The 18774-nt window shown below is 37.4% G+C and overlaps 1 protein-coding gene across 1 annotated transcript in view; it reads right to left on the reverse strand.

Moving 5' to 3' along the window:
• Window positions 1–796: 796 nt before the first annotated feature.
• fam20ca (FAM20C golgi associated secretory pathway kinase a) overlaps window positions 797–18774 on the reverse strand; it is an 80874-nt gene continuing 62896 nt past the window's right edge. The window contains exons 5-10 of the mRNA XM_084408379.1: window positions 16596–16711; window positions 13679–13859; window positions 13308–13417; window positions 10697–10778; window positions 7631–7690; window positions 797–6582 (exon numbers count right to left, since the gene is read on the reverse strand). Of these exons, the coding sequence (XP_084264505.1) occupies window positions 6318–6582; window positions 7631–7690; window positions 10697–10778; window positions 13308–13417; window positions 13679–13859; window positions 16596–16711 (814 nt within the window). The 3' untranslated portion in view covers window positions 797–6317. The remainder of the gene's footprint in view (window positions 6583–7630; window positions 7691–10696; window positions 10779–13307; window positions 13418–13678; window positions 13860–16595; window positions 16712–18774) is intronic.

An 18774-nucleotide genomic window follows, 5' to 3' on the forward strand; every position in this document is an offset into this window, starting at 1 on the left:
GATATGATTTTCAGGGTTATTTTACAGATAGTCCAGTGGTTGTGAGTTTAAGACATTCAAATGCAGCCACTATATTTTCTTCATAGACTTCACTTGAGATACATGAAATCATACAGGCTGGATAAGCTCTAGTACCACATACAGTAAGTTACACTCCGTTTGTAAAAACAAACAAAAATGTATTTATCATAATGCATTTACAATGGAAGTCTATGGAGCAAATAAAATTACACCGCAAAAAGTCCCGACATGAACTTGCATGATACGCCCAAGGATATCAGAAAGGGACTGTTCAAACACAGAAAAGTCCATAACAGTTTTGTCTTTAACCCTTTGTGAAAAAGAAGTAGCATACTCTTAAAAAGAAATAATATACTTTTAAAAGAATGTAAGTGTGAACTGAATGAAATGTTTTTTTTTCTTCTTCTTCAGACACAGTTAGCATGTTGTTTACAATTAAATGAAAATGTACTTAAGGTTAAATTTATATTAAATGCAATGAGTTGAGTGCTTTTTGACTGACTTAAATACATATTTATATGTAATTTACTTCTATTGTCTGTCTTCTATTGGCAATGATGAAGTTGCACTTTAATACATTTATAGTATATTACCTTGTAATGTAGTAATACACTACAGTTAAAATTATAATCATTTACTTTACAAGTAAGACAAAGATTAAAACATACTGATTCAAAATGTACTTTAAAGAAAAACTTTTAATTTGACATTAAGTCTACTTAAGTGTGTTAAGCAACAATCTTGAAAGTGTACTCTCTTTAAGTGCACTTAAGTGGCCTTTTATTTTATTAGCATTATATTATCTGCAAGTACAGTTAAAAAATAAAATAAAAATACTTTTAAGAAATACTTACAGAATAATAGATGCACTTCAACAAAAATATTCATACTTCATGTCTGCTTTTAATACCTTCATGCTGTCTTGCCCTTTAAAGGGAAAGTCACGCTACACTTCTCGTTCCAGTGACCTCCATTCATAGCCACACGAATGACCGGAAACAAAAGCACATGCAAATTTCTCTGCATTCCAAAGTTCTAATAAGGTGAACTCTGACCTGTGAATTCGCATCACGAGAAGATGTGTGACCAATAAAAGATTGAGAAGTCACAGCATGTGACGTGGCTTTACCTGTATTGAACCCGGAACATTTATTTAAGATTTTGATCTTTCACAAGCTGTATTTGCTTTGCGGTTTACACATAAAAGAGGTCAACAACATAGCTTGATTTATTGCACACTTTTATCATTTTGCAAACAGATCTTCACAGTAACAATGCTTACGAGATGAAAAGAAAACTGATGCATTTTTTTTTTTTTTTTTTCAAAAACAGCCTCCCGGATCAACGTATCGTATTTATCGTACAGATATTTACAGAAACACTGAGAGTATTGGGAACGTTTATTTTTTTTTTTATTCCGTTTGGCTAATAGAAGCCTTGACCATCCCATAATTCCTCACTGCCCACTAGAAAAAAAAAGAAGAAAAAAACCACACACCTCTGAGACCAGGCCATGGGCCACTAAAAGGTCAGTTTGTGAATAATCCCAAAACATTCAAGTTTCTTGAGCATTGCACAGGCACTGGGGTTAAACACAAAACACACGTGGCCCCTCTTAAAAGATTCAGCCGTATTGTCAGCAGTCAGATTATCAGATCATCTTTATAATGTCTGTCAGGAACAGGGACTTCATTTAAAGCACGAAAATAATCTCAAATGCAAAATATGACCTAAAACCCCACAAGATTTCCTCACAAATGCACTCTCTCTTAATAAATATAGCAATGTGAGCTTTTAACATACAACACACATGACTGACTAAAAAGGTTTCATTAAGAGACTGACTAAAATGTCTTTACAATGTTATGGCATGAATATGAGTGAATGAATGAGACTGGAAGTGGCGATTACCACCGCTAGAAAGATTAAAGGCACTCTATTGCCTTTTTGGCTGTAGTTTACACAATACAAAATAAGTGAGCACTGAAAACTTGTTTTATACAGAGCAATGCAATAGTAACTTTTCTGCTGAAAATATGTGACTAATGCTGAAAAATAAAATGATCTATCACCATTACACCATGTCCTAACCACTTTCCAGCAGCAAGTAATTTGCTATTCAGGGGCCAGATTCACAAAACAGACAATTTTGTACTCCCATAGACGCTTCTTAAAGGGGCTATATGTCCGAATTTTCATGTTTTAATCTCTTTCTTATTGCCACCGTGTGAACAGCTTGTAACAGAATGTAAAAAAGAGACCTTCCCCGACTTCCTACGTTGTCTATGAAAACCTTCGGACTCGGGTCGTTTTTCCCGGGAAAATCCAAAAAGGATGTGACGTTTACATGCTCCCGAGAGCCTCTCTACCGTTTAATGACACATGAAATTGAAAAATAACTTTGCTGTGAGAATATCGGGGCCTTTAATTACGTTCAGTCTCTTGTACGTTACTTGTGCACGAGTGCGAGCGTGAGCAATAAGTTGCTGCAGTTCACTTAACGGCCACCGGTGTCGCTCATCACAAGAGTTTCTGAATTCTACATATAGAGCCTGTTTAAGAGTGTTCTTCGTTTTTTTCTTAAGATTGTTCTAAAGAGAAAACTTGAAGAATCTGAATTCCTTAATATAAAACTCTTCTTATAAATCATTGTAAATAACCTCTGAAATTTAACTCTTTCCCCGCCAGCGTTTTTGAAAAAAGTTGCCAGCCAACGCCAACATACAGTCTTTGATCATTTTCACAAAAATGTTATAGCCCCCCAGAATACACCCTAACCCTAACCCTACATCCAGATCTGATTCAGAACGATGATCAAAACATAGATGGAGTAGATCGAGTCCATCAACACCCCTAAAGCTTCACAGTGCTATACCTCGTCCTGGGTCGACATTTCATTAATTCGGTAACATCAGCAGAAACAGCAGTTTTGATTTATATGCTGTTTAATGTTGATGATTGCATTATTTTACATAATGCATCTGCTTACAGTCAGGAGATTCAGTACTTTTTTAGAAGATGTGTAATAGCGCCCCCTACCGTATAACTGGAAAATTCAGTCAATGCCATTCACAGGATGCGTTCACTCAAGAGAGAGTACGAATGAATGAAGCAGACGGTTCTATCTTGAGACAATCTCTTTTTAAAATACACGTCACATTAAAAATTGTAATGCAGAGTGCTAAACTCCCGTCAAGCCAGTCGTTTTTCATAGAGTTGATCAGCAAATCTTCGTTAATAACCGGTATACAATCAGATAACATCAAAGCCTGTGGTTTTCTTAATACAAATAAAATAATTGAGAACTTCTTAAGAATTTTTTTAGAACTGCACTTAGAAACAATCTTACAAACTTCTAAGAATTCTTTCCCCGCCATTGATGAGTTTTTCCGGCAATCAATGTTTTCACTGTTATAAGGTAGGGTGCGCCGTTATGGATCTTCTCGAATAGTACAGCATCTCCGGATCCAAAAACAAGCGAAGAAGAAGATCAAAATAAACGACGTAAAAATGCACTTTTCTCGGCTTTTTGTTTGAAATGTGCTGGCTGGCTATTTTTTTTTGTAAATGCTGACAGGGAAGGGGTTAAGAAATTCCTTATTTCTTAAAAATATTTGTATGAATCCAGCCCCAGAACATTTATGAATTCCCTTTAACCTGTAAAGTCGAATATTCCAATGTCTTTCTTGGAAAAGTGCAATAGAACGGCTCTTCCAACTTTTAACTTTGTGCACATAGATATGGGTGTATGATCACACAAGCATGGTGGCACACAGGGAGATGCACACAGTTAATGCTAAACATTCAATTATAAGTTACTAAAATGCATTAACGAGTCAAAGTTCCCAGGCTCTCAGGAAACACTATGATTGATCATCTCTGTCAACAATCGCAGGACAGCAAATGCTTGCACTGCGTACCATCATGTAACCTCCCCAATTTTATTTCTAGGACACATCTTTATAGACAATGCAAGACCTGCAAAACTAACTGGAGAATCAGAGATCAGAGATATCAAATATGAATAACCTACATTTGACTGTGAATGGAGTGCATAATAGAGCCAGCAGCCATATCACCCTGTAGCCCAAGACTGGTTGCCCACTGAAGCTAAGCAGGGCTGAGCTTGGTTAGTACCTGGATGGGAGACCTCCTGGGAAACCCAGGTTGCTGCTGAAAGAGGTGTTAGTGAGGCCAGCAGGGGGCGCTCACCCTGTGGTCTGTGTGGGTCCTAACGCCCCAGTATAGTGACGGGGACACTATACTGCCAAAAAGAGCACCGTCCTTCAGATGAGACGTTAAAGCGAGGTCCTGACTCTCTGTGGTCATTAAAAATCCCAGGATGTCCTTCGAAAAAGAGTAGGGGTGTAACCCCGGCATCCTGGCCAAATTTGCCCCTTGGCCTCTGTCTATCATGGCCTCCTAATCATCCCCATATACTGATTGGCTTCATCACTCTGTCTCCTCTCCACCAGTAAGCTGGTGTGTGGTGGGCGTTCTGGCGCAATATGGCTGCCGTCGCATCATCCAAGCGGATGCTGCACATTGGTGGTGGTTGAGGAGATTCCCCCCTTCTATGTAAAGCGCTTTGAGGTCTCAGAAAACGAATTATTATTTTTAACAAATTAATACACAGTTATGTGGAGCAGGATTTAGGACCAGCGCTAGTTCGCTAAAAGAAACAGACACAAAAGAAACACAAACCAACCAAAATGTCTTGTCACTTGTCGTGTTCTCAACTGGTTAGGACAAAAACTGATATTATGGACTTTTTACACCTGGTATTAAGATTTGTTTTCGTCGACCCGATCACAAGTGGCCAAGGGGTCTAAAACGTTTTGAGCTTGTCCACTTTCGACCATTTCCAGGGGTAGTCCAAAACGCATTGGACCAGATTGCTTTCGTAGTGTAAACGCTCACGTAGTCGAATGCGTTCGAACAGCCACAAAAGACCGTCTAATCTCGTGAAGAGCACGAGCCAGATGGGATTTAAACTTTGCCGTCTGAAATCATAAGCTTTATTTGAAGGTGAAAAAATGTAACAAGCACAATGTTGTCTTACCAGTCCTGGTTCTAACACAATCCCACGGCGTTCGGCATATTTTTGAGGCTATCAGAGCAGAAATGAAAGCTTGCTGCTCTCTGTATCGCTTTCCCTAGTCTCCTTTCACGTTCATGTGCAAATTGCACAATATTAGAACGAAAGATCAGTAAAAGCCTTGCCCATAGATCCTCCCCTCAAAGGAGACTGATTAAAACACCAGGTGTAAACAGGAATGTGTCTACATGTGATCCGATTGACCAAAACGCATCTTAATACCAGGTGTAAACAGGGCTTTAGTTAGGACACAGTGTCAGTTCCCCTACATGTTCGATTGGTTTGTTTCATTCCCTCAAACCTGTGCCCTACTCTATAATCAACCGCTGAAACCGCTCTGCCAGATGAGACACAAGATAGGTGCGGCGTGAAGTACGACTAACAACATTATGAACTTCCGCTAGCATAGCATCAGCTCGTCCTTAAGGTTCTGATTAAGAGAGAGCATGGGGCGTGAGATGTGAAACACTGACTGCGGGAATAGAACACCTGAACAACCAATCAGCGTCATTCTCTCTTTCTCCATGGAGATGTTTAAACACGTGCTTCACCACTGAATAACCTTAAATGAAGCGTGCACTTCACCTCTGAATTTCCCTAAATAATGTGCCGAATGACTGAAGGCTTGATGGCACGATGTGAGATTTAAACGATGGCTTAGTTCAGATGGCAGGAAATGATGTGGAATTGTGAACGCACAGAGGAGGATGTGTCTAAGTGTCCTTGCAGAGTAGCACCGCACTGCAGCGCTGTCATTAAAGCTCGTTTACGTGCCCTTATGTCAAAGACCTAAATGAGCAAAGTAAATAACAGTTGTGTATTTGAATATATAGATCTCTGTTCCAACTTTGGTCCCTTCTGTAAAGTCTTCTGTACACTCTGCAACTCAAAATGTATTAAATTATAGAAGCATGACTTGTCAAACAAATCAGGATGCAGCAGAAAAAAAATATGTACTTCAGCTCCGAGCAACAGCCTTGGCCATCCAGAAACCAAATATCTCTTTCATCCCAGCGTTCCTCTGATAGCTGTGTCTCTGTACATCCGTATCACGCATCTACACACAGAATAGGTTGGCTCCTCAGAGGCATTGGTGGCTAGTCGTGGAATTCACTGAATTCAGAGTGTGACTCGAGCACAAGCCTCGGTGGGGCTCATGGTGGGGAACTGACTGACAGGGGTCGAGGTTCAGGCCTCACTACCTCCCTCCGTGCGCCTGGTGGTGGTGCGAGGAGGGCTGTCCATTCAGGTCGTTCTCCACCACTGATGAGAAGCCTTCTTTCTCCACGCAGTCGGCCAGCACCTTGAGCACCAGGCGCAGGCGACGGTCCATGGCCTCCAGGTGGGGCTGGATGAGGATGGGCGCCAGCTGGTCCTGCAGTAGCGATTCCTCCATTAGTGAACTCAGCTGGAACTCCTCTTTAGCCAACAGCTGTAGCCGCAGGTACGTCGACCTCTTCACTCTGTGTGTGTGTGTGTGTGTGTGAGAGAGAGAGAGAAAGACCATAGGTACAACTATGGTGAAGTTACAGCATTCTAATTGGTTTAGTACAGTATATAGAGCTTTAAACAGACGGAATTGCAGAATCCAGTCAGAAAAATGTTTATGTTTATGTCCATGAATGTCATGGAATTTGGAAAAATTTGGTTTAAAATATCAAAAGTAGGGCTGTACACTTAAAAGTAATTCACAGCTGGCAATATGGGCTTTGCGGCAGAAAGGCAAAAAATTTTAATAAAAAATTAAATCTGTGCTATCTGAAAACATATATTGCCAAATAGGTAGGAAAACTTTAACACCCATAATGCACTGGGCATGTTGTAGTCAAAAGCCAATCTGCAGTTTTCCTGAAAGCCCTGGACCTGGATTACATTTCATTAAAACTATCATCAGATACACACTACTACTACTACTACTACTACTACTACTACTACTACTACTACTACACTAAAAATAATAAAACGTTATTTTTACGGAATATCACACAATTTTTCTTTTAATTTTAACAGTAAACCTTTGTTGTGTCGAAAAAAGTTTCATAACACTTTCAAGATTCTTTTTTTTAAAGTTCAAAGACGCATTTTTTAAAAGGTCAAAGACATCCATCTAGCACATGTTTACATAAAAAAAATCAATGAAAAAGTAGTGCAGTGTGATGAAAAAACTTGTTCTGTGTGAACGGCCCCTTGGAATATTAAATCTAGTCACATGCTCAGAGTGACAAATTGTTAGCAACAAAGTGGTCTATAGCAGCTTACGGTACATAGTAGAAGTATGCAAATTGGTGTGCCAGTGTTTTTTTGCAACCATTTATATAGATTGTTCAAGCAAGAAAACATCAGCCACAGGATGTGCAATAAAGGATATAGCCGCAGTTACAGAGCGCAGCAGACAGCAGGATGTGTTTGTGTCAGTGCTATAGTGAATTACTGCACTGCAGTCACTCTCTCGGTTGGGAAGGTATTGCCTCAATTCAAGAGATGTCTCAAAGAGGAGAAAAACAATCTTACCTGCAGCACTGAGTCAACGGGACCAGGATGGACATTTCATCATGTGAATGCTTTCCAAATCTGAGGGGTTAGAAAGAAACAGAAGTCGAATGTCTGATATTTTATATTTTTAAATGGTGAAGTGCCCTTAATTCTTTTGAATGTGCGCTTGTAGTGTACTTCAAATCTTAAAAAAACAAAACAAAACAAAAACTGTACTTGCAGATAATGTTAGTAAAATAAAAGGCCACTTAAGTTTAAAGACAACACTCTTTCATGGCTATGTTTTACTTTTAGAAAATGTCAAATTAAAGGTGCTGTATGTATTTTTTTGACTGTACTAAAGCACAACATTTTTTCTTGCAGATATTTAGGGAACATGCTAAGTTCACATACTCGTTTCTCTGACAAACAATGCTACGGCCAGTTATTCTTTAAAATGTGAGTTTCGTGTCGGAATGTCTGTTTTTTTTATTATTATTTTATGTGTGAATCCGCCCACTGTCAATTTACCCAATAGTATTTCGACACCCGGGTTGCTAGTTGGAGGTAAACACAGTGAAATTGTGAATTTGGGAATTTTTCACGGAAAAGCAGAAAACACAATTTAATTTTTCTTGCTATGTAGCCATGGAAGCCAGTAAAAATACTAGGTCATAGATTGCAGATTCTACCCGACCTAAAAAGCCTCGGCATCCATCTAAAAAGCTCTATGAGTAGAGGCATATTAAAACACGGATAGATCAACTCATCAACTTACAGTGTAAGGCTCGTCACCCTCATTCCTGTTACATGTCCTCTATCTGGCAACCTGCGTGAGCATTGAGTCTGAGGAGTAATATAAGGGGCGGGAGAAACAACCCTCTCCAATATTTTGAATTTGGACTGCAGTGCCTATTTCAACCACTAGCTCTCAATATTACATACTGCACCTTTAAAAGTTTGAATTTAAAAGTGCATTTTAAATAATTTCTTAAATAATTCTTCTTTCTTGCTTTAAAGAAGTACACTTATTTTGACGTGTTGACTAGGCATACTAAAGAGTACTTGATTATAATTTGAACTGTAGTGTGTTATAAACAGTTTAAAGTTAATATATTTTAAATGTACTGAATTGCATTCATCATTAAAAATGTGTAATTACAAATATATTTAAATACATGACATACAAGTTTCAATTAAAATGACATTAAAGTATATTTTAGTTCACCATAAATGCTTGTAAGTAACTTTAACCATATTTCAAAGACAATAGAAGTAATTACGAGTTACATAAAGATGTAATCATGTCCTACTTAAGTGGGTTACAAAAAGTGCAACTATTGCAATTATCATGCAATTAAGTTTACAAAAACATTACATTCAGTTAATAAATTCAAAGTTTAAGCAGAACTGGCAGATTTTTATTTTGTACTCATACATTTTAATTGCTCTTAATTTGAAATATTTGAGTAAGCTAATTCATACATGTAATTGTATCCCTTAAACTCATCTTTGATCACCAAAGCTTGAACGTAACTCTACACCCTTGCCTCATTTAGTATATGCGGTTCTATGAATATGCAAATGAGCCCCGCCTCCACTCACTCACACCAGCTCAGAGATCCACTAGATGACGATCACACGTTGACCTGATTTGTTTACAAGGTAGTGATTTTCACCACTGGGGGACTTTAAATTAAATTATCATGTAATCTCAACTTAAATATTTTTTGTAGTGGAAACTTACCAAGCTTTAACTAGTTAAATAAAGTAAATTCTAACATGCTAATAGCATAGCTATTGCTGAATGAGAACGGCAATATGAAACATTTGACATATATCTCAAACCAAGCTCATGCTCCACTCGTCACCATGATGGTACTGTAACCCCTCCCAAAAATCCAAAATAACAGAAACTCTTCTAAATTAGCATAGCTAAACATTAAACACTATTAAATCTCACATTTAACATTAATCTTGCACACAAAAAACACACATTATAGAACACTTAATTTTAGCATTTACTCTCTGTTTTGAGTGTCATGGCAAAGCATGCTGGGAAGTAGAAATCCCAGCCCAGTTTCAGTTAAATTTAAGTTTATGAACTGAAAAGAAAAAGAAAGTTCTAAATACTTTTTAAAACGAATTTGTTTAAGTTCACTCCACTCAAACCAATTAACTATTTTGAGCATTAGGGTTTACAGTGAAAAGTATGCTAAAGTGTACTTCTTTTTCATAACGGTAAAGATGCTAAAAACGCCAATTTCCAACATACCAGTAAGTCCAGTATGATGTTCAAAGGATTCAGGGAAATCACATGTATGATATGTAGGGTCTAAAACTTGTTTAAATTTTCAGAAGTCATAAAAGTTAGACTATGAAGAACACAGCAAATTATACTTTCAGCTCTTTAAAGTAAACGCAGCCTATAACATGAAAAATCACCTATGTTAATATTTTACTTTTACCTTCATATTGGTGTGTCAAATTGTATGCACTGCTTTTATGGTTCAGTGGAGCTGGAATGTGTTTTTCAGAGGCCATACCTTACATTTACGGTTATGTTCTCAAAACTGCCAAGTACAAGTAATGACAGAACAGTAAAAAATACTGACAAATAAAGAGTAGTCCTTCATATAACCTCATGACAGGACATTTGCAACGTATTTGTAGCGGTAAAACCCCATCGTGAAGATTCAGTTCAGTGTTTGTATTTCACACAAAATGGAGGAAAATAAACGCAAATTAAAGCCAGGCCTTAGATTAATCTGGCACTGAGGGAGCTACGGCTCCACACAGTGGCCTGCTTCAGCAACAAATGTAGAGAATGAAAAAGCAAAATGTCAGTTTAATCAAAATCCTTTATCTGTGCGAGCACCTGTGTGACTTCATACCCACCGTGAGCCCTTCAACTGCACACATATTACACCCTGAGACACGACGCCATATAAATCTGACCTTCCACTCCACATATTCACACCTCTTAAGATAGAAACACACTGTTTCCATGGTTTCAGTGTAAAAAGGAAGAGCCTGTGTGTGGAGTCATGAGGAGCGAGGTGTGAAGGACGGACAGGACGTTACACATTAATAAAGGCGGCTTACCCTCTGCCGTTGTCCAAATGAATAATGAAAGTCTCATTTCCAAACTTCTCAAAAGTCTCGTAATGGTGACGATCCATGTTGCCTGTTCAATCAAAACAAATGGAGAGAGTGAAATAGGGGAGGATTGACGTGGGATGTAGAACCTAAAATAATTGAATGTTCATTACTGATAAAAGGAAGTACATCACACCTTTAAGTTAGCCCTGCTGTCATATTATCAACATGATCACATTCACACCGGCTGAAAAACCTGTTGCACAATCTACTACATGCCGTCTCTCGTCTGACTGATAGTTCATGATGTATGATACACAAGGCTTTTTGCTGTGAAATCTTAACATAAGAATAACTTTATTGTTAGTAATATGTCATGGACTAAAACAACTTACGACATGTTGTAGAAACATCTTTTTAAAATGTGAGTATCAAATACGATCCATCAGAAACGTTCATCAATCCAACTCTCAATCATCACTGTATTGAATGCATTATATGTTTTGCCTCCACAATAAAAACTACCGAGCTTTGATCATAAAACTAAGCATTTCAATATCATCCTAATAAGACATATTATTGGGATATAACTAATTTTATATCTGCTATACTAGATCTCAATGATTTACATTACAAGCTATCATTTCATCTTACTTTTCGGTCATGTAAATATCAGCATCTGGACCAAATTGCATATTTTTGCTCAGTTTGGGCCTCCGAATAAAAGTGAGGTGTTTTTCCTCCTTGAGTGTGAGCTTCATATTCTCACTATATCATACTATATGAGCCATAAAAGCCTGATATGTCAAATATGATACTCAAAAAAAAAAAAAAAAAAATTAATTAATACAACCCATAATGGGTTATCTAAGGGGTTAAATTATGATTCATAAAGTCCAGATTTACAGTTGATAATTTTAGTTGTCTTAATGACTAATAAGTAAACACTTGAGTCAGTTTCTATGGGTGCGTCTCAATCAGCTCTCTAGCTCCCTAGATTCCTGAATCAGTATTTCGTGTCTAATACGGGCACTGGTAAGGACCCTGGTTCACTACACACTCCCAGACAGCAACATAGTGTTGGCCCAGATCCGGGCCACATCTGGTACATGTGGATTCAACGCGTACCAGATGTGGGCCGGATCTGGGCCGAACCTCTAAAACCTGTTTTTTGCAGTGCATTGTGGGATTTTTCAGGGAGCGAACGTTCCAGTGCACTGGAAAGATTTTGCGATTGTGACAGCCCTTAAAATGGCCGACACCCTGATCGGTGCCCTGACTACTGAACTAGTGAGCTGATTGATACACACCCAGTATGTCTCCACACACAACCAGGGCTGAAGGACTTATGATGAACGGGGGAAATCCCACGAGAACAGCCTCGCTGAAGACGTGATCAAAATACTCTGAACCTCAGACGACACACCCAGAGACCACCCACAGTCTGATCACTACTGGAGCCTTTACATCCCACAATTCTGACTTCATATCTTGCATTTGTGACTTTATTTCTCGAAACCTGAGACTTTATACTCCTAACTTTGTACTTAAGTGTATAATTACACTGTAACAAGGACACCATAAAAAAAGTGTAAACCTAAAGTCACACTGAAAGATATAAAGTAACAACTGGGAGATACAGAGTAATATTAAGTTCCAAATAAGAGTTATGTTTAGGGTAAGTTGCATGTTATTTTTCAAAATTTACAACAGCAAGAACATGTAACAAAGATGTAACTTTGTATCTCAAAATTGTGATGTTATTTTTGAGACATTATATTTTATATAGTTGGGACTTTACATCTTACAATTTGACTTATATACTTTTTTTTATCTTGTAAGGTGACCATATCTCACAGTGTGACTTTTTTCAATTTCACAGTGACTGTATATCACCCAAATGTGATTTTTTTTATTTATTTCGCAGTGTGACTTTATCGCAAAATGTGACTTTATATAAAAATGTATCTCACCGTATACATTTTTTTTTTTTTTGCAATGTGACTTCACATCTCATAATGCAACTTAATATCTGCCAAATGTATTTTTTTTTTTTATCTTGAGACATGACTTTATAAAGCTAGCAATGTGACTGCACTTCCCAAATGTATTTTTGTAATCTCAAAAAGGGACTTTTTTATCATGCAGTTTGACTTTGTGTCTTGTAATTGTGACTTCGCTGCCTTAAAATTTTAAGTACAATCAACTTGGATGTTTCAGTCATTTCAACTTAAATTACATTAAACTGACTTAAAAAAAAAATGGTTGAATCTTGTATAACTTATAAAAAAAACGTATTTGATGAGTTAAAGCAAACATATGTTGTCATAACTTATTGATCATATAATTTTCCTACAGTGCACAATTCCCTATTTATTTATTTATGCATTTATTTTTTACACTAAGTCAGAAACAGGCTTTCATATAGTTCATAGACCATATTAAGCAATTTGATTGGCTGGCTATTACACAACTTCTAGGAGACAAAATGTTCAGGTTATTATCGGGGGCATGTTGTCACAAAAGGTGTTCAATGAACTTTTTCCTGCACGGAAGTCAATTCAATTTTATCCAAGACTTCATGAGTCTATACAAATATTCAATTTAAAACACTTACCCATTAGAAAGTCAAAGATAGTCATGTCCATGATGTCCAGAAGTCGCGTGCCTTGGTCATACGGAGGAGTCTGTTTGACTTCATCACAATAATCCGGATCCACTTCCCACCTTATAACAGAGAAAACCGCTAAGGAACTCACTTCACCTTTGAATTTGATCTGCATTTTGCCCCTTCTCGTAAATAACCCTACTAGAGTACAACTTCCATCTCAAACAGGATGGCCCATTGTTTTACAGCACAGATAGGATTTCTCTGAGAGTAAGTGAGAAGCGCAGTAGTCTTTTTTGCTGATAAAGCCAGACTGTAGTTTAATGAAGATATGGGGTGGTGCGTGGAGACCTGAGATAAAGCAGAGAAAAAGAGCTTACTCAGCTTTCTTGCGTTTGTGGTAGGAACGGCGCCAGGGGTTCCTCCAGGTCTTTCGCTTAGCTAGTGCCAAGTCAGGAAGAAATGCAGCCAGGGAGCCCTCGATCTGGTCGGGCTTCCCACACAGGGCATGTTCTGTAGAGCAGTAGTACGAGCACTCGCCGTAGAAGCAGATGTTGTTGGCTGCAGAGGTGAGGAAGTGCAAGGGTCTTAGGAAAGAGAAAAACTGTTCTTGGGGTCTCAAAATGGACCACTAGTGAGGGAAAGTCCCTCTGGTGTAACATGGGGTTAAGTGTCTTCAGGCACACAATGGTAATAGCTTATCGACCGTTCATTACGGGGTTTGAACCTACAGGTTTTCAGACTCCCCAGATATTGAACTCAAGTTTTATAAAATGTAAAGCAGCTGTTTCTCACTGATGCATTGATTTGCAATGCATACATAATCGTATCTTTTAGACTGCATCCAGTTTAGAAAGAAAATAATCTAGTAGGCCTAATTCATGTTCCAATTCATGAATTATACATCTAATATTAACCATTCATTGATTTTGAAGGAAAATATCTCTTGATACATGCTGTATTACCGTGATAAATGATTACTTCCCACCTATTAGTAATGTGGCAAAGTGTTAAACACAGACTCAAAAGAGTACATGTACTCTCGGCAACACTTTTTCAATGTTACACATGTAGTTATTGTAGTAATAACTATATATTATGCATACCCTAATCCTACCCCTTAAAGTAAGTACATTATTATGACTCAGTACTCAAATCTATAATTACACTGACTGTAACAAGGACACCTTGAAATAAATTGAAACCATACCCTTGTGAAAAAGCACTTTATTTTACAGTGTCCTTGTTACACGGTACATGTACTTACTATAGTAACAACAGTAAATCATGCATAACCCTAAACCAAACCCTAACCTAAGTGACTTGTAAGTGCATGCAGTTAATTGATATTACTCAGTACTTAAATATATAATTACAGTGTAACGATGACACCTTAAAATAAAGTGTAACCGTGTAAGTTACACTTTATTTTAAGGTGTCTGTGTTACAGTGTAATTATATATTTAAGTACTGAGTAATAATAATTAACTACATGTACTTACTCTAGGATTAGGGTTAGTTGCATGCAATTATGCATAATTTACTGTTATTACTATAGTAAGCACATGTAACGTGTAACAAGTGTAACCAAAATCCGAGTGTATCAAATTTAAAGTTTAAAATGTAATATTTAAAATTTGTATGCTTTAATACTCTTTTGTCATGCTTTAAATAACTTATGTTGATGTCTTGACTAAGATACTAAAGAGCATGTTACTTGATTTTAACTTTAAATGTAGTGTATTATTTGATAGTACATTTAAAGCTGACACATTTTAAATGTACTAAATTGCAACTTCATAATTACAAATGTGTAATTAAAAAATTATATTTAAATGTAAAGTTTTAAGAGAAATTACATTGAAGTATCTTTTAGTTTGCCATAAATTCTTACATTCAGCCACACACTACAACCATATTTCAACGACAAAAGCCGTCATTATGAAATTACAGATATACGTAAGTCCTATTTAAATGTCAAAAAAGTTAAGCTTATTCCATGTAATATGAATTTAAACTGTAATGCATTTTCATTTAATTGCAGTTAACATGCAATTAAGTGTCCCAAAACATTTCAATCAGTTTGTACTGTGTTCCTTCAAAGTATATTATTTCTGTAATAAAAAGTGTGCTGCTTTTTCACAAGGGTAGTATTATAAATTCTGTTTTGAGGAGCAACATTTTGTTATAAAATAACCAACACACAACAGTTGAACTGCTTAGGTTTACTTTTTCTTCATGTTGACTTGTTTGAGACACATCCTGCTCTGTATTTTCGCTTCACTCCACGTTTCTTAATCAGTCGTATAAATAACGGAAAGCAGCCGCCCCAGTAATAGCCACATAAATGTATCTACCATGGTAGGAAAAAATAAAAGGTTGACGCATACAGTTATATAGCATCATACCACCCGTCCCTTCCCCCATCATCATGATGGTAAACACATTTGAAAGCAACTATGACAATCTTTTGTGCAGAAACCTTGTTTATAGTGTTAATACAGTTTGTAGAGCATGTTTTTTGAAATAGGTGACTTCTCCAGATGTGCCTTTATGTGATGAAGGATGTCAGTGATCTAAAACGCTCAGATTCACCAAGGGCTCATTAAGCGCTGCTGTTTAGCCAATGATGAATCATTGTGTATAACGCCTTTTTTCAAATGTTTCCTGACACGGCTCCCCGGGGGAAGAGGAGCCCTTTCACTCCTTCCCACAAAAACACATTTGTCATGAAAAGTGGAGGCAGAATGCTAATGATAGCCCTGCAGAGAAAGAATATGGCCAATCTGTGTGCCTCATCCGAACACTTACATCATCTAAATGTCAGTAATTTAGTTGCCAAACTTGCTGCACGTGTGTTATTGCATGCTTGTTATTCCCCAATTAAAGGCTGTAATTAGCCTAGCATCTTGGCTGGGGGTTGCTAATATTGGCTATAGTTGTTTGTGATGGTTCTCTGAGGATTTTTGTAAGCTGCTGAAATGAGGAATATGCAGTTATAAATATGTAAAGCAAGATGCTAACGTTGACACTATGCAACAAATGTAGCTAAATGCTAACACTTCTACACAACATAGGCATCTGAAAGTTTGTCATAAAACCGGCTTACTTCATGCTCAGAAGTGTGAATTGTTTTGAGGATTTGGCAGGGAATTGCATACGTTTAGCATGTAGTGATGCAGTTTCTGTCGCTGTGCTGAACTCTATATGCGTGAGAAGCCAACAATCAGGAAGGGGGGGGAGGGGGAGTATGGCGTGATGGGATAGAAGAAAAGGCCACGCGGAAGCCACTCATACCTGGGGAAACGAAGAATGTCCGCCAGAGCTTTTTGTCACGGGTCACGTCTCGGATCTCCCGTGTCATGTTAACCAACCTGCCGGCCACCGGGGGAACTCTCCGGAAATCCAGGATTCTGTGCAACACACAAACAACCGTGTCAATTATTCATTTGCAATGCATTATCAGATGTAACACCTGTGGTGTTTCTTCATCCAGACGTTGCACAGTTCACATCACAAGCTGCTTTATGAGAACAGTGACACCAGACATTCAATCTTCTGCCGCAATCAATAATGAGGAAGCAAACAATAAACAGTGCAGAAAATCCATAGAATAAAGCAATTTCTAAAGTGGCTGGATAACGATTTTTTTTCTTCTTCAAGGAGCTACTGCTAAGCAACTGAGCCCACTCTTTACTCACTGGCTTTATGACACCTCTGTGATTGTTCTTTATTAGCTCTTTAAAGACTTTTGTTGGCGTTTTAGCATCTGGCCACAGACCGCAGGATATAAATGCCCTCTACTTTCTCACTCATTTCGTCTTTCTTGTGTACTTTTCTTGGGCAAAAGTCAGAATTGGCTCCTTTTCAATTATTCCAGAATGTGAATTTTTTTATTAAATCAGCCACACGCCCCACAAGAAGTAGAATAATAGGAAGAGGAATACAATTTAAAGAAATTCATTAACATAACACAAGATTTGTAGTAAAACACAACCTTAGATTATTAATTTTTATAATTATATGTTTTTTTTTTTTTTGTATCTCTTAACACCTAGAATATGTTTTTCTTCAACTGATAGACTGATTTAAAAAAAAATATATATTTTTTTTACCTTAATTTATTAAATGTACATACAAATTTAAACAAATATATGATATGTATTATCCTCACTATGGTCAAATATATATACACACTCAGTCAAAATGAATCAACCCTCTTGACCTGCAAGACATTTTGCTGCTAAGACATTTTTTTTTTATGTAAACAATTCAACAAAGGCATCAGTAAACTATTATAGAAAATGTATTAATACACATTTGAGTGATTCTGAGAACATAAAGTTGATCAAATTGGCTCTAAACATTCATGTTAAAAATTATTCAACCCCCAAAAGTCACACTTTGTGCAGAATCTTTTATTCTTTATAACGTCCAATAAACAGCTAAGAAGCTTCTGTCACCTCTCTACTGCAATCTCGGCCCATTCCTCGCTTGAAAAAGCGTCCAGATCACTGATAATCTTTGGTTTTCACGATACCATGCTTGCTTCATATTTCCACCAAATATTTTCAATGAGATGTAAATCTGAAGACTGTACAGGCCACTCAAGAACGTTCTATGACTAATCCCTGAACCAAGCTTCAGTAGATTTGGATGTATACGGATGGCTGTCCTGCAGGAAAGTCCATTGATCATCAAGCTTCAGTCTCTGCACCGAAGGCATCACAATCTTTGCCAAAATGGCTTGATACTTCAAAGAATTGACGACGTCCTTTATACAGCCAAGATTTCCACTTCTTGCTGCAACAAAGCACCCCATAACAAGACTGGAGCACATTCGTGTTTGACCATGAAGATGGTGTTATTCTGCTCATAAGCTTTACCTTTTTTGCATCAGACATACCGCTGATCCATGGGTCCTAAAAAGTTCCAGTTTGGTCCCATCACTCCATAAAACATTCTTCCAAAACTCCACAGGTCTATCCAAATGAATTTTAGCATAGCTTGTCTAGTGTTCTTCTTATACTCTGCATTGAAATGTTTTTTTCCTCCTTTCATCGGGTCATATTGCAGATCTTTGGCAGTAATTTTTTTTTTTTTTCTGATCAAACATTGTATTCCCCTTAATGATATTGTGCTTTTTCTTCAACGCCCTCCAGGGTTTTCTGGTAAAACAAATTGTAAACTTATGAATAAGGCTGCCAGCTGTGTCTCTACAAACTTGTAGTGTTTTGGAAATCTTCTTGTAGCCATAGACTTTCTAATGTAATAAAACAATTTATTCTCTATAGCTTTTATGAGAACTCTTTAAACTTGGCCATGTTTGCTACTCAACTTCAGCACATGCAAGGGCTAAATGTATGTATGTGTAACCACACAAGCTAATTCAGTTTTGTTATAGAGTTTCCAAAGGCTTTGTACCATACCGTACAAATATGTGACTTAAAAACAGCAGCGATGAATAGAGGTTGAA

The sequence above is a fragment of the Rutilus rutilus genome, assembly GCF_951802725.1.
Source record: "Rutilus rutilus genome assembly, chromosome: 1".
In the NCBI taxonomy this organism is placed as follows: Eukaryota; Metazoa; Chordata; class Actinopteri; order Cypriniformes; family Leuciscidae; genus Rutilus; species Rutilus rutilus.